Source organism: Indicator indicator, chromosome 13 (genome assembly GCF_027791375.1).
Source record: "Indicator indicator isolate 239-I01 chromosome 13, UM_Iind_1.1, whole genome shotgun sequence".
Classification (NCBI taxonomy): Eukaryota; Metazoa; Chordata; class Aves; order Piciformes; family Indicatoridae; genus Indicator; species Indicator indicator.
Window position 1 is genome coordinate 19988331 of NC_072022.1, and position 14237 is coordinate 20002567.

The 14237-nt window shown below is 38.7% G+C and overlaps 1 protein-coding gene across 1 annotated transcript; it reads left to right on the forward strand.

The window, feature by feature from the left end:
- The first annotated feature begins 1682 nt into the window (after positions 1-1682).
- LOC128970958 (cytochrome P450 2J5-like) lies at positions 1683-12653 on the forward strand. Its single transcript, XM_054386377.1, has 9 exons — positions 1683-1853; positions 2897-3059; positions 3652-3801; positions 5443-5603; positions 7954-8127; positions 8350-8491; positions 9253-9440; positions 10293-10434; positions 12475-12653. The coding sequence occupies exons 1-9, from the start codon at positions 1683-1685 to the stop codon at positions 12651-12653; spliced, it is 1470 nt and encodes a 489-aa protein (XP_054242352.1).
- The last annotated feature ends 1584 nt before the right edge of the window (positions 12654-14237 follow it).

The following is a 14237-nucleotide window of genomic DNA, read 5'->3' on the forward strand; positions in this document are numbered from 1 at the left end:
AAGTTCAGCAAGCCTGCTCAGAGAGAAAACACAATAAAATTTTAAAGCAGGCAACTTGTACAGTTGCCTGGAGTCTCTTAATCTCCTACACTTGAAGACACATTGTAACATTAACTGAGTACAGTGGATTTTTCAACAGTTTGACCAAGAAATGTATCAGCTAAGTAAAAAACAAACAAAAGAAAACCACAAGTGTCCCACACCACACTATACAAAATAAAGCTTCATACAGAGATCCCCAGGGCACCAAATAACCAAGTGATAAAGCAAGCTGGTTTACAGCTACAGTATAAGAGATGTAAACTACTGTAGCTAAGGCTTGTGTTCAGCTGAAAAAATCTTATTTAGGACCAAAGTCTGAAGCACCATAGATGTTAAAATGACTGAACCTGGGAAATCTCACATACCTTTGAGAGGCAAACATTTTCTTTCCTTTGCCTCCTAAATTCCAAAGGAGATCATTCCTGACAATTCACTTAGCGGACAGAGGCATCCTTAATTCATCTCCATTCATCTCATTATTATAATTTGCTTTGGCACTTCTAAATCAGCAAGATCTCCAATTTCTACATTGCCTAGGGGCTGAAAAAGCAAGGAGTGTAAGTAACTTTATGAGAAAACAGATTTTGCCAGCAGTAGAGAAAATGGAAGATCCTTTCCTGAATGAATGATAATAATAAAATATCTGTGATTGGAGAGATTGCATAAATCCATTGTGTTGTCCCAGGTAAAAGCCTGTGGCAGAAAGTTTACAGGGTCTGCAAATCAATAAAGATCAGAAGTGTTGTTTATTCCTTCAGTTTATTTGTTCTTTTTCCACAGATAAAATAGAACTTGTTAATTGCTTCACCTCCAAAAATTTGATCCAAATAAAATAAAGTTAAATAAAATAAACTAAAATAAAATTTAATTAATTTTTAAAAAATCAAAATAAATTAAATTAATTTACATTACATTAAATTACATTAAATTAAATATTGAAACCATCATTAAAACCACTGGACAGGACAATAACATGTCAGTTGTCTTCCACATAATATCATAACTTAACCTAGAACATGATGAAAGGGGAAAGTAAATACTCACCTAACACCTATTTTTTTTTAAGACATTAATTTAGCTTTATGCTACCTTAATTAAATTCTTTTTCATCTCAGAGACCACATCCTACAGACAGGGATTGTGCAAATGCCTCTTCCTCTAGAAAAGAAACCACATAATTGTAGTGTTCTCAAAAGAGAACAAGTAATTCATCCTTGGCATCTTGGTGTTTAACTATGGGAAACAGGTGGTACCATCATGCAAGACACTTGCTATCCTTCAATTATTGTTCAATCATTAGCATTTAGACCCAGTATGAAGACTAAGAAGGAAACAATATTTTAAGTGTGTGTGGGGAAATTATCCCAATTACAGAGGAGAAAAGAGAATAGGTGTGGCTTGGCTAAGAGCAAGGGATCACATAGTTTTCTAAGGACTTCAGCTTGGGAAAGTCGTAGATTGGCAGAGACAGAGACAGAGAGAGATGGCTAGAGCAGACATACATTCTTTAGAATGAGTTTGACTTCAGTAGAAGCAAACTCATCTGCATAGCTCTGAACTTTCAGAAGAAGTCATATGCAAAAAAAAAAAAAAAACCAAAACAAAACAAACCCCACACCAGTAGAAGCTAAACTTTAGATATGTTGTGGATTGCTGAGTGTTTTGTAGCTCTAGCAGTTTGTCTCCTGATTTTCCAGTTCCTGAAGCTGCAATGGATCCGTACCCAGCTTCCTCCAGGACCAGTTCCTCTCCCCATCATTGGAAATTTGTGGCTGCTGGACTTCAAACTTCGTCGAGAAACTCTCACTAAGGTATTTATTTGTCCCTGTGGCTGAAAATCAGCCTGGATCTATTTTAACTGAAGCTGTACATTGCACAGGAACAGCCTAAACTTGGAATTATTGTTTTTAGCATCCAACTAGATAATCAGCCAATTTCAAAGAATCCAAGGACCTTGCATTACAAAAAATATTTCTGAGAAATGAACACCATAACTTCTTTGCTCCTTGCTGTTTTCTCTCTCTTTTGGATACAGTAACATCCTGCATAACATTATCACATGCATTGTCAATATTATGATACTGCATTGACAGTTTCACTCTCTACTTCTGTGTTGGTAGCTAGCCCTGTACCTCCTATGCCTGACATCTCCAGGCCACAAGTGGTGCAATCTCTGTTAGGAGATCAAAGATATACTCTAAACTGACTCTGTTTTTCTTATTTGTACAGCAAAAAGGTTTATTGCCTTCAGTAAACAAATTATTACTAAACCAGAGCAGGAAATACTGATTGTTGTTATGTTTACAACATGATTCCTTTACAAACCAATTAAAACTATTAAAGACAATAAAGAAACTTGCCTAAAACTATTTTAAAGGAAAATATCAGCATGACCTGAGGAAAGACAATAGAAAAAAATTAAAAATCATACGGAAGCTATAAGAAAGAAGGCAAAGGCATTTCTTTGCTTTCTTCAGTAGAGGCAAGAAAATGTGATAATATTGGTTCATTCATTAAAAAAAAAAAAAAACAAACACAGAAAAGCTCTGGGATTTTGCCTGTATTCATTCCTTCTTGACTCTCAGCTGAAAGACAAGACCTCTATTTCTCTTTCTGTGAAATTTTTAAAGGTGGTCTTCTTAGAGGTGTCTTTAGTATCTATTCCATAAAGTGCTATTACGTCCTGTTCCCAAAGCACTTTGCAACGCAAGGCTAGATGTTTTTTGAAACTTGTCATTCATTTGGACATTGCAAACAGGTTTTAGTTATAACTACAGAAAACTCTTTAAATTAGTGTTTAGATGAATGCATTCCCTGGTTTACATTTATTAATTTGCTGTTATTAACTGTTCAGTTAACCAACACCTACGGCAATATCTTCACGTTGTGGATGGGACAGACACCTGTGGTTGTACTGAATGGATACAGAGCAGTAAAAGATGGAATCGTCACCCATTCAGAGGAAATTTCTGGAAGACCTCTCACCCCGTTCTACAGGGATATGATGGGGGAGAAAGGTACAAGATGCAACAATACTGAAACATAAATAAGACAATATAGAAGAAAGACACTTTCCTATATATGACCCGTGCATGGGGTACTGCTTACACAAGTATGTAACTGGGCTTACTTAGCAAAAGGGTTCCATGCAGAGCTAGCATGCTATGAAAAGCAAAACCCAAAACTTTCTCCTCTTACAAAGCACACTATTGACTTTTTTATTCTACTTCTTTTAAACAGAATTAAAGGAATATATTTCTAGAGGAGTTGTCCTTCAGCTGTATCACTTTAAAACAATAAATGTAAAACATTTAAAACATGTACATTTAAAACATGTACATGTTCACGTCTAGATGTTCAGGTCATCTACACACACCTCTAGCTTGTCCTCACCAAAACTTACTACACCTCAGTGTCCAGGGTCACATTTCTAAGCAGCTGTAGAGCTGGAAGATATAAAAATCTAAGTGAGAGACCCAAAGTCAGTATCTGAAATCTAGACATATTTTTTTTAATTGAAATATAACCTAATCTAAATCGAATTTTGCCTCCTGCAATGAAATGATTTCCCTTTCCAGTAACAAAATTAGATGTTGCTGTGTTCTTCAGGCATTTTTCTGACAAGTGGGCACACATGGAAGCAACAGAGACGCTTTGGCATGACAGTTATAAGAAGCCTGGCACTCGGTAAGAACAATTTGGAGCGTCAAATTCAAACAGAAGCCTGTCACCTTGTGAAGATCTTTGCAAACACAAAAGGTAAGTTCACTAGAAGAAAAAACACTTGAGAGTTTTTTTCTGAAATGCAGTTGATTAGGGAAGAAAAAGTTTCCCAATACATTTAAACAAGCAATATAGATATTTTCTATATTAGTGGAACGTTTACTGGCTTCTTGATTGCATTCTTTGCAAACAAAATATTTTGTCTGCAAAGTAGCCAATATAAAATTGTTGTGTTTTATTTTCAATAAGGATAGCACAAAAAATTTCATTATCAACAGTCTTGGGGACAGCTGGTAACAATTCTTATATTCACAGAGTGTAAGAAAAGCCCTATGTTCTTCTCCATAAAATACACAACTTGTGACCTGCTGTGAGTCATTCTAGGACAGCAGGCCTTTAGGATTTGGCAAAGAAAGGACCCCAACACAAGGAATGCATCATTCAGTTGTCCAACAAAACTTCTTTTTGAGGTTTGGATGAAGTAGAAACCAGTAGAATTTTATCAAGATGCCAAAACAAAGCAATTAAATATAAATATTCTGACCAGCCAAATCCCTCACCCACATCATGTTCCATACTGATGGGAAAACAGAGAGGAGCTGCCTAAGGTCTCTCTCCAGCTCTTCATGCAGCAAAATGGCCCTTCTCTCCTCTGACAGCAACATACTCACAGGTCTTTAAAATACAAGACATGAACAAACCACCAAATCTAAATCCCCATACAGCCCAAATCTTTACCTTCCATGCATGCAATCCTTCCTCAGTTGTAAACTCAATCATTGTATTTACTCTTTCCAAGAAGGACTACAAATATTGGAGTGCAGTCAGGATGCATAATTCACCATTTTCCACAGTAGTATATTTCTCAGGTTGTCCTTGACATTGAAATGTGTACTTAATTGAGTTTTTTCTGAATTTAGCCTCTGTAAATTTTAACCATTTTTAGAGAGAACTGTTTTCCATCCTGTAAAATAAGCATTGTGGGAGTTCTGCCTTTTCTGTCTTTGTGGGGGGAAAAGGTATATGTATTTATACAGTTGAATTGTAAGATCTACTTGAAAACCAAAAGGAGACAAATCACTTCAACATGTCTAAGAAACTGAAATTTTAGAGTGTGGGGTTCTTTCTGGTTAGAGGGAAGGAAGAGTTCCTTTTGTTTTTTAACTTCCAAACCTAAAATCACACAGTATCACAGTATATTAGAAGCTGGAAGGGACCTCAACAGATCATTGGGTCCAACCCTGCTGCCAAAACAGGATCACTTAGGGTAGTCCACACAGGAATGCATCCAGGTGGGTTTTGAAAGTCTCCAGATACTTGCTTCCAGATTTGAATGCATGTATTCTAATTAACTGCTCATGTTTGCACACAACCATAGAGCACAAGTTAGAAAGGGCAAAAGAGACCTAATGTTTTTCCTCCTCAAAACCAGTAATTGCTGTATTTTACAAGAATAAAAAGTAGATTGAAAAAACAGATTCCTTGCACATACAATCCAGCCAGGTAATTTGTATTAGAGTTGCATGAAATGTATCTAGTGCTCTAACCTAACACACTCTGAACTCACATGACTTCTAGCCTTAAAAAACAAAGCAAAACACAAACAAAGAAACACTTCCTCTTAATTTTCCTCACTTAGTCTATTCAGAACATTCATGGCACCTCCTATATTCACAGGCAACCCTTTCGACCCCCACACTTTCCTTGTCCGTGCTATCGCAAATATAATCTGTGCTGTAGTTTTCGGTCACCGGTTCCCCAGCGAAGATGAATCCTTCAACAAGCTGATTAAAGCCATTTATTTTGTCATCTACTTTCAAGCTACTATCTGGGGCAGGGTAAGAATCTGATTTTTTTTTTTTCTTGTTCATATTCCCTAAAGCTCATTTGTGCTTCGCAAATTACAACAAACTAGTTAAGTTATTGATGATTATTCCAAGCATTCCATGCCATTACTCTGTGAGCCAATGCAGTAAGAAATACTTACCCTGTACATCTCATTATTTCTTGTGTTCTTTCTTTATGTCAGTAAATGTCCTAAAGTGTCCTAAAATCTAAATTCTGTCAACAGCATTCTGGGGTGTATTAGAAGGAGTGTGGTTAGTAGGTTGAGAGAGGTTCTCCTCCCCCTCTACTCTGCCCTGGTGAGGCTGCATCTGGAATATTTTGTCCAGTTCCAGGCCCCTCAGTGCAAGAAAGACCACAGAAAACTGCCTGAAAGAGTCCAGCATAGAGGCACAAAAAATTGTTAAGGGGGTGGAACATCTTCCTTACAAGCAGAGACCAAGGGAGCTGGGGCTCTTTAGCTTGGAGAAGAGGAGACTGAGGGGTGAACTCATTAATGTTTATAAATATGTAAAGGGTGAGTGCCAAGAGGATGGAGCCAGACTCTGCTTGGTGAAGCCCAATGACAGGACAAGGGGCAATGGGTGGAAGCTGAGGCATAGGAAGTTCCATGGAAACACGAGGAAACATTTTTTCACTGTGAGGGTGACTGAACACTGGAACAGGCTGTCCAGGGGGATTGTGGAGTCTCCCTCTTTGGAGATATTCAAGACCCACCTGGATGCATTCCTGTTTGACCTGATATAGGTGATCCTGCTCTGGCAGGGGGGGTGGACTAGATGATCTCTTGAGGTCCGTTCCAGCCCCTAACATTTTGTGATGATGATATTTTCTCACAGATTTCCAAAATATATAATGTATTTCCACCGAATTATCATTTGCAGAGCACTGTGTATACAGCATATACAATATCCATACATCTTAAAATGAAAACAACTTTTAAAATTTAGTCTTCAGAGTACAGAAGTGCAATTAATAATGAAGCCTTCAAAGTCCTATTCTCTTGAGAAGCTATCTTGCTTCTCATGCAGCTCATGTTATCCCCAACATCTGAGTTATTCTGAGCTTCCTACAAGATACAGGTGACAATTTCACCATATCAAGAATGTTTTTAGGTCTTGAAAGCTGAACCACTGCTTACATTGTGAATACTTTGGCACACTGGCATTCTGTAACACCACCAGGTTCTCCAATACTTCCATACAGAGATGCCTTTAAAAAAATGAGAGTAAGAATAAAGGTTGAGAAAATCTCCTGCTTGAAAGCCAGATTCAGCACTCTTACTGAGGGGCCAGATTAAGCCCACTTACTCCAATTCACCCATTTGCAGAAGACTCTGTTGCATTACTAGGTATGCAGCAAAAAAATAAAATATTATAATTCCCCTGCTCTCCTTTGACCTGATACCATGCATTGCACAACGCTGACATTTTGGTCATCCGAAGAGGAGGAAGTCTGCACTGGCTAATAGATTCCAAATCACAGGCCATAAATAAAACAAAGATTCTGTCAGCAGTCCTGGAGACTGAAATCCATTTACTAAAGACACAATACAAAGAAAAAAAAATCCCTCAATAAATACACACACCAATTTCTCCTGGAGGAAAGCTTTCCAAGACTGAGAGGTCAAGCCAGCTTCCATGTCTTCTCAGTCTTCAACCCTCTCTATTAAACACACAAAGTGTGACTAGTGATTATTGACTTTCAACATGATCATAACTGTTTAGGACTGCTCCATATTACTAATAGCTCATTAATAAATATCAAGCCAGTTATCCTCAGTGCTAGTTCACTTAGAAGGCCATTTAAGGGTTCATAATCTCTCTTAGAAAAGTAGAACAATTTACATTGGAAGGGACCTCTGCATCCATGCTCAAAGCAGGCCAAATTAGATCAGGTTGCATAGGGACTGGTCTAGTCAAGTCTTCAAGTCTCCAAAAATGAAGATTTCACTGACTCTCTGGCAAACCCTGTTCCTAATATTTAATCTCTCTCCTAGTAAAAATGAAATTATTTCTAACAGTAAAAAAAAATTAAAAAAACAAAGCATAAAAAAACCAAACCAAAACAACAAACAAAAGCAGAACAAAACCAAACAAACCCAAAAAAACGTTGAATCCCACAAAGAAGAAAACAAGACAAAAACCAAGAAAATACAAAAAACAAAGTAAATAAATAAGTATTTTTTTCTCACATCTGGCCAGAACTTCCCGTGTTCTAACTTGTGCCTCTCATCCTCAGTAGGAGCCCATGTGTTGCAGTGACTCCACAGTTACCAGGAAGTCAGAACTGGTTCTCAATTTCAAGGAGCTCATCATTCTTCTTTTTTGTTTAAAATCACAGATGTATGATGCTTTCCCATGGCTTATGCACCATCTCCCAGGACCTCATCAGAAAGTGTTCACATACAATGACTTCATGCACAATTTAGTCATGAAGGAGGTCCAGATTCACGAAAGAAAGAACACAGATGATCCACAAGATTTCATTGACTTCTACCTGGCTCAAATAAGAAAAGTAAGTATATGTTTATCACACTGTCTCCCTCTTGGCCTCAATGTCTACTACAAACACTTGCTGTCCAAGAATTGTCATATGCATACTTCATTTGTTTAGCATTGAAGACTTTTGTCTTGGTGGGCAGCTCACTGTTTTCACCAAACAACAACAATTTCTACCTGACTGACGAAATGTCTCAAATTATTCACTTCATAGTCTTCTTGTGAATATACCCTACAGACCAGAGATGATCCTATTTCTACATTTAATAAAGACAACATGGTTCAGACTGTGGTCGACCTTTTGCTGGGAGGGACAGAAACGACAAGTACCACCCTTCTCTGGGCACTGCTGTATATGGTACAACACCCAGAAATACAAGGTGAGCAAAGGCATTATCAGAGAGAACCACATTCAACATTACATCCTAACTGGGGGGCTGGACTAGATGATTTTTCGAGGTCCCTTCCAGTCCCTAACACTCTGCAATTCCTTTGTGATTCTGTAATGAACATCACCAAAGTCTAAGTGTTGTATAAGTATTGGCTCAGTCACTTGCAATACATCAAAGCAGCCCTTAAGAATTACTGTGAATGGTGATACATCAACAATTGAGATCTAGAAAATGAAAGTCTAATAAACGAAACCTGTGTGTGCTTCCCCACCAGTTCACTAAGAAGCAACACTGACAGGACCAGCCACTGTTTCATCTCACTGGAAAGAGGTGGCAAAGACAGAATAACAAACTAAAGACACTTCATATGCAGCCTAGATTCTTCCTAACCTTCAAAGTGGAAAAGCTGTAAAGAGATACCTGCTCTGATATGTATTCATAAACACAACAGAAATTACAATAGTCATTTCAAACTTCAATCCCTGTTTTTTTTTTTTTCTTTTTTTGAAACACAGTAGTGTATTATCTCCATCACCAAGTGGGGTTTATCTTAAATGAGAGACCACCTTGTGCCTTGGGGACATGCTCTTTTTTGATCAACCAAAACAAATACAGCAGTCAAACTACACACCAATGTGTTTCATAGGAACATCGTTTGTTTCATTAACCCAGTCCTGGGGTCCTACTCATACAAAAATCTGCTGGATGAAAGGGGAAAAAAAAGTTAAACTATTTTCATTTTTGTGCAGAAAAGGTTCAAAGAGAGATAGAGGCTGTTGTGGAACCCTCCCATCTCATCAGCTATGAAGACCGCAAACACCTGCCATATACAAACGCTGTGATTCATGAGGCTTTGCGGTACAGCAATGTCACTTCTGTTGGGGTCCCTCGACAATGTGTGAGGAACACAACTTTGCTGGGCTTTCACATTAAAAAGGTACAGAGTATACCTGCATGTCTCTTAAAGCTTTGAGCTATTAATATGTAGTGTGTGATTCTGTGATTTATATCACATTAGCTTCTACAGTTCCTTGCTTGGCATGTGGCAGCGAGTCACGGACACAGAACAAAGCTGAGTGCTCTGAACCAGGGTAAAGCCTACAGTACTGGATGCAAAAGAAACCTTGGGAAAGGTTAACAGCACAAGTAGCAAACAAACATAAGCAAAACTAGTTTTTATTCCCACCAGTCAAACAGGGATGATGTCTGGGCATCAAAGTAGAACATGTTTTTTAAGGAATTGTAAAGAAACGAGGTTTAGTGAATGTCAAGCCAACTAACTTTCACACATAAAGGAACAGCCTGGAGCAACCTACAGTCATCCCTGACAACACACACACAAAAAAAAGAACCCCCAAACCCTGTACTCTTAAGATGATGGCAGCTCAGTACAGTGAGAGATCTGACAGTCACATCAGGATGGATAAACATCCCAAATATATTAAGCTTTAAATGAATTGAAAGGTACAAAAAAAAAAAAAAAAAAAAAAGCCACAAAAAGGAAGGTGTTATGATTAGCCTGGTAAATATGGAAAAAAATCCATGCTCCACTCTAGCTTAGACTGGAAGACAATTCAGTAGTCCTGGTAGAAGATAACTTAGACAAAGCCAAACATGTTATGATAAACAGATGATACATACAAGTGTTTATTATGGCTGTGCACAGATAAAGAACAAATTGAATCCAAACACTGGGTTGCAGGCATAGGATGGCATATTATCTATCAGAGAGAAGTCCAAAAAAGTATCAGTCATACACAGAAAATACAACCTCTGCTTCCTCTTGCAGGGCACACTCATATTGCCCAATCTGCACTCTGTTGTCTACGACTCTGAGCACTGGGAGACCCCATGGAAGTTCAACCCAAATCATTTCCTTGATTTGGATGGCAACTTTGTAAACAAAGATGCATTCTTACCCTTCTCAGCAGGTAATGCTCTGATACTGAATATTCCTGTTTGCTGTGTCTTGCAGCAAAGCTTAAAAAAAAAAAAAACATCTTTTCTAGGTTCTAAAACTTTTTAAAGATGCTTTTATAAAAAAACATGTTTGACACCAAGATTTAGTCAGGTGTTCTACTGCAAGAGACACAAATATTGTCTTGCAAAATAATAGACATAATGCTATCTCCTTGCTGTATGTAGGGTACCCTCCTACAAGGGTATCTGAGCTCCTTAGTCCCTAAGGCATTAAATCCTGGTAACACCCTTAAATCAGAAAATCAATTTATTCTCGCCTTACTAACAGGGAACACAAAGACAAAAGCGATTTGTCAAAATCTGTGACACAGCAGGAAACCAAACCTCAGTCTCCCAAATTCTACAATAACAGTCCAGCCTCAGGTTCTTTCTTATCTCTAGAAAACTAGTAAAATCCAGTCTGTTCAACAGAGTATTACTCAGCAATCAAAAGAAATTTCTGACTTTAAAAAAGCATATTACAATGTGCAATCTACTTAATTTACAATGCAAAATGCAGCAACACAAAGACATGGGAGAGGGGGGAAAAAAAAAAGTGAAAAGCACTCTAAAACATAAATCCAAGAGCTTTTCTAGGCTGTTTCTCCAATAAACAGATTATTAAGAAAAGCAGCACAAAACAGGAAGCTGGCATTATTTACTGAAAATTAATACGTAAAAATTAAACAATAAAAATACTAAGGGGTTTTTTACGTTGCTGTGACACACTATAACACTCCCCATTTGTTGCAGACAAAAAGCAAATAGTATACTAAATAATGTGCAAAGCAGTCAGCTTAAACATAGTAATCCCAGATTTTTAAAACCATATACCCAAATTGCCTGTAAATCCTAAAACCATATTTGCAGAACAGGTACTTAAGCATCTTGAACTCTTTTCTCACCACACATCCACTAGTTTGCATGAATCAGCAGAGACAGACTGAGAGAGTTGGGGCTATTCTGTCTGGAGAGAAGGCTACAAGAAGACCTTATTGTGGCCTTCCAGTATCTTAAGAGGGCCTACAAGAAAGCTGGTGAGGGACTTTTTAGGATGTCAGGTAGTGATAGGACTAGGGGGAATGGAGCAAAACTAGAAGTGGGTAGATTCAGATTGCATGTTAGGAAGAAGTTCTTCACCATGAGGGTGGTGAGGCACTGGAACAGGTTGCCCAGAGAGGTGGTAGAAGCCCCATCCCTGGAAGTTTTTAAGGCCAAGCTGGATGGGGCTTTGAGTAACCTTGGGGTCCCTTCCAACCCTGACAATTCTATGATTTTAAGACACTAATATAGGCTACCATTTCGATCTGGCAAAGGATTTTTTTTTTAACTTGCTTTGGTTGTTCTGTTTGTATAACCTGAGTATTTATATATCCTGAATAGAATATATTTCTTTATGTTTTAGTCTGGAATATATAGATAGATATCCTGCTATATGCTGTGAAAACAATATGCCAAAATGAGTCAGTGAGTCTGTCCATCACTGCACATGCCTCTTTCATTCCCTTGACTTACATACCTGCTCCTCAACAGTGTCAGTCAGAAATAAGGACCCAATAGAGCCACCCCAATTCCTGTTGAAGAAAGCCTGATTACATCCTGCTACTTATCTTCAGAACTGCATCCCACAGTGCTCCAATCCTCTCTCCTCAACAACCAAAGATAGGACTCTGAAGTAAATGAAGCCTTTTAAAACCTGGCTTAACTGAGAAGCCACTCATGGTTCTCACAGAGCAGGAAGAAAAAATGGAAAAGGAGAATCTCATGCTCCAAGGAGAAAATAAAAAACAGAAGCTAAAACACCAAACCCAAACAGTTGATATAATAAGAGATGTAAAGTTTCTCAATTTAAAAAAAAAGTTTCCTCTCACCTCCAAAGGCATCATGCAGTAGGACACAGGAAACAATTATCTTACACTAACAGAACTTATGAAACTCAGTAGAACTTTGCTTGAAGTTCTTTCTCAGAACCTGATTTTTTACAACTAACTCTTTTTCCCTTCCTTCTGCAGGGCATCGTGTATGTTTAGGGGAACAGATGGCACGAGTCGAACTGTTCATCTTCTTCACCAACCTCCTTCGGGCATTCACCTTCCAGCTCCCTGAGGGAGTGAAGGAAATCAATTCTGAGTACATTTTGGGTGCAATACTGCAGCCACATCCATATAAGCTCTGTGCTATTCCACGCTAGACTGCCACATACCACAGTGCAGAGGGACTTCAACCAGTCAGTAATTGCAGATACTCTAAAACCATATATGACTACCTCACTTATATTCAACTGTAGGTAGCTCAGCACAGCACATACAGATTGCTTTATTTAGGAGGTCTGACTTCATATAGTTGAACTATTTAAAATTAAGTGTACTTGCCAAAGCTCATATAATCATACCTTAGGCACATACAAAACCAGAATAGTATCTTACCAATAAACTGTATTTTCACACTCACAGTAGTAATGAATCAGATGTAGGGTTTCAGGGAAGTGCTCTGTATCAAGCAAAATTTCCTGCACGTGCTCAGTCACACACTGAAAATTACACAACCGTCTTGATGAAGCACAGATGCCTGAATAAAAAAAGTTACACTTCAGTATGCTGTTACTATTCTGTGTTCACAGATCTTTTCTTACATCCCCCTAGCAGGAGGTAGTAGAGTATACACACTTAGTGTTGACTCCTTCTCCTTTCACACTCCCTTGAAGCACTGTATGTTGTAGTATAAACTTCACACACATAAATGATTGCAGAACAGGATCTGTTGTAAACGAAGCCCATCTAGAAATCCCTATACCTTTTTCCTCAACTTCTTCAGTAACCATTTCCTTTCTTATCATAACTCTTGGATCCAGACAGTTTCATGCAACATTTCATCCTTCTGTTTAGAAACATGCATTAGGACTACTCGTGTTAAGGAAAAAAAAAAGAGAGTAATTGTTGTAGGTGATTCCTTTCTCAGGGGAAGAGAGGGCCCCATAGGGTGACCAGATCCATCCCACAGGGAAGCCTGCTGCCTCCATAGAGCCCTGGTCAGAGATGTTGCTGGGAAACTCTCCAATCTGGTACAGCCCCCTGCTTATTATCCATTACTGTTCATACAGGTTGGAAGTGATGGAGTACAGAAGTACAAAAGCAATTAGAAAGGACTTCAAGGCACTGGGGTAATTGGTTGAAGGATCAGGAGCACATGGTGTTTTCTTCAGTACCTTCAGTAGCAGGGAAGACTGCACTGAACACTGAAAGGCACAGGAAAACACAGCTAATGCTCAGGGGCTGGTGCCACAAGTGGAATTTTGGCTTCTCTGATCATAGGAACACCCATGCAGCACTGGGCCTGCTGGGGACAGACAGTTCAGCTGTCTCAAAAGGGGAGAAGAATTCTCATGTCTGAGTTGGCAACAGTCACTGATAGGGCTTTAAATTACATTCAGAGGGAGAAAGGGATAAAACCCAAGCTCACTAGAGATGAGCCTAGGGGTGGCATGCCCCTGTCAGGGGTGAAATCAATAGCCCAGCTCAAGTGCTTCTATACCAATGCATGCAGCACAGGCAACAGACAGGAGGAACTTGAAGCCACTGTGCAGCAGGACAGCTATGACATAGTTGCCATCACGGAAACGTGGTAGGATGCCTGTCCTGACTGGAGCAGTGCAATGAAAGGCTATGAGCTCTTCAGAAGGGATAGGCAGGGAAGGAGAGGTGGTGGAGTGACAGTGTATGTCAGGGAGTGTTTTGATTGTGTAGAACTCAATAGCTGTGATGGTAAGATCAAGTGC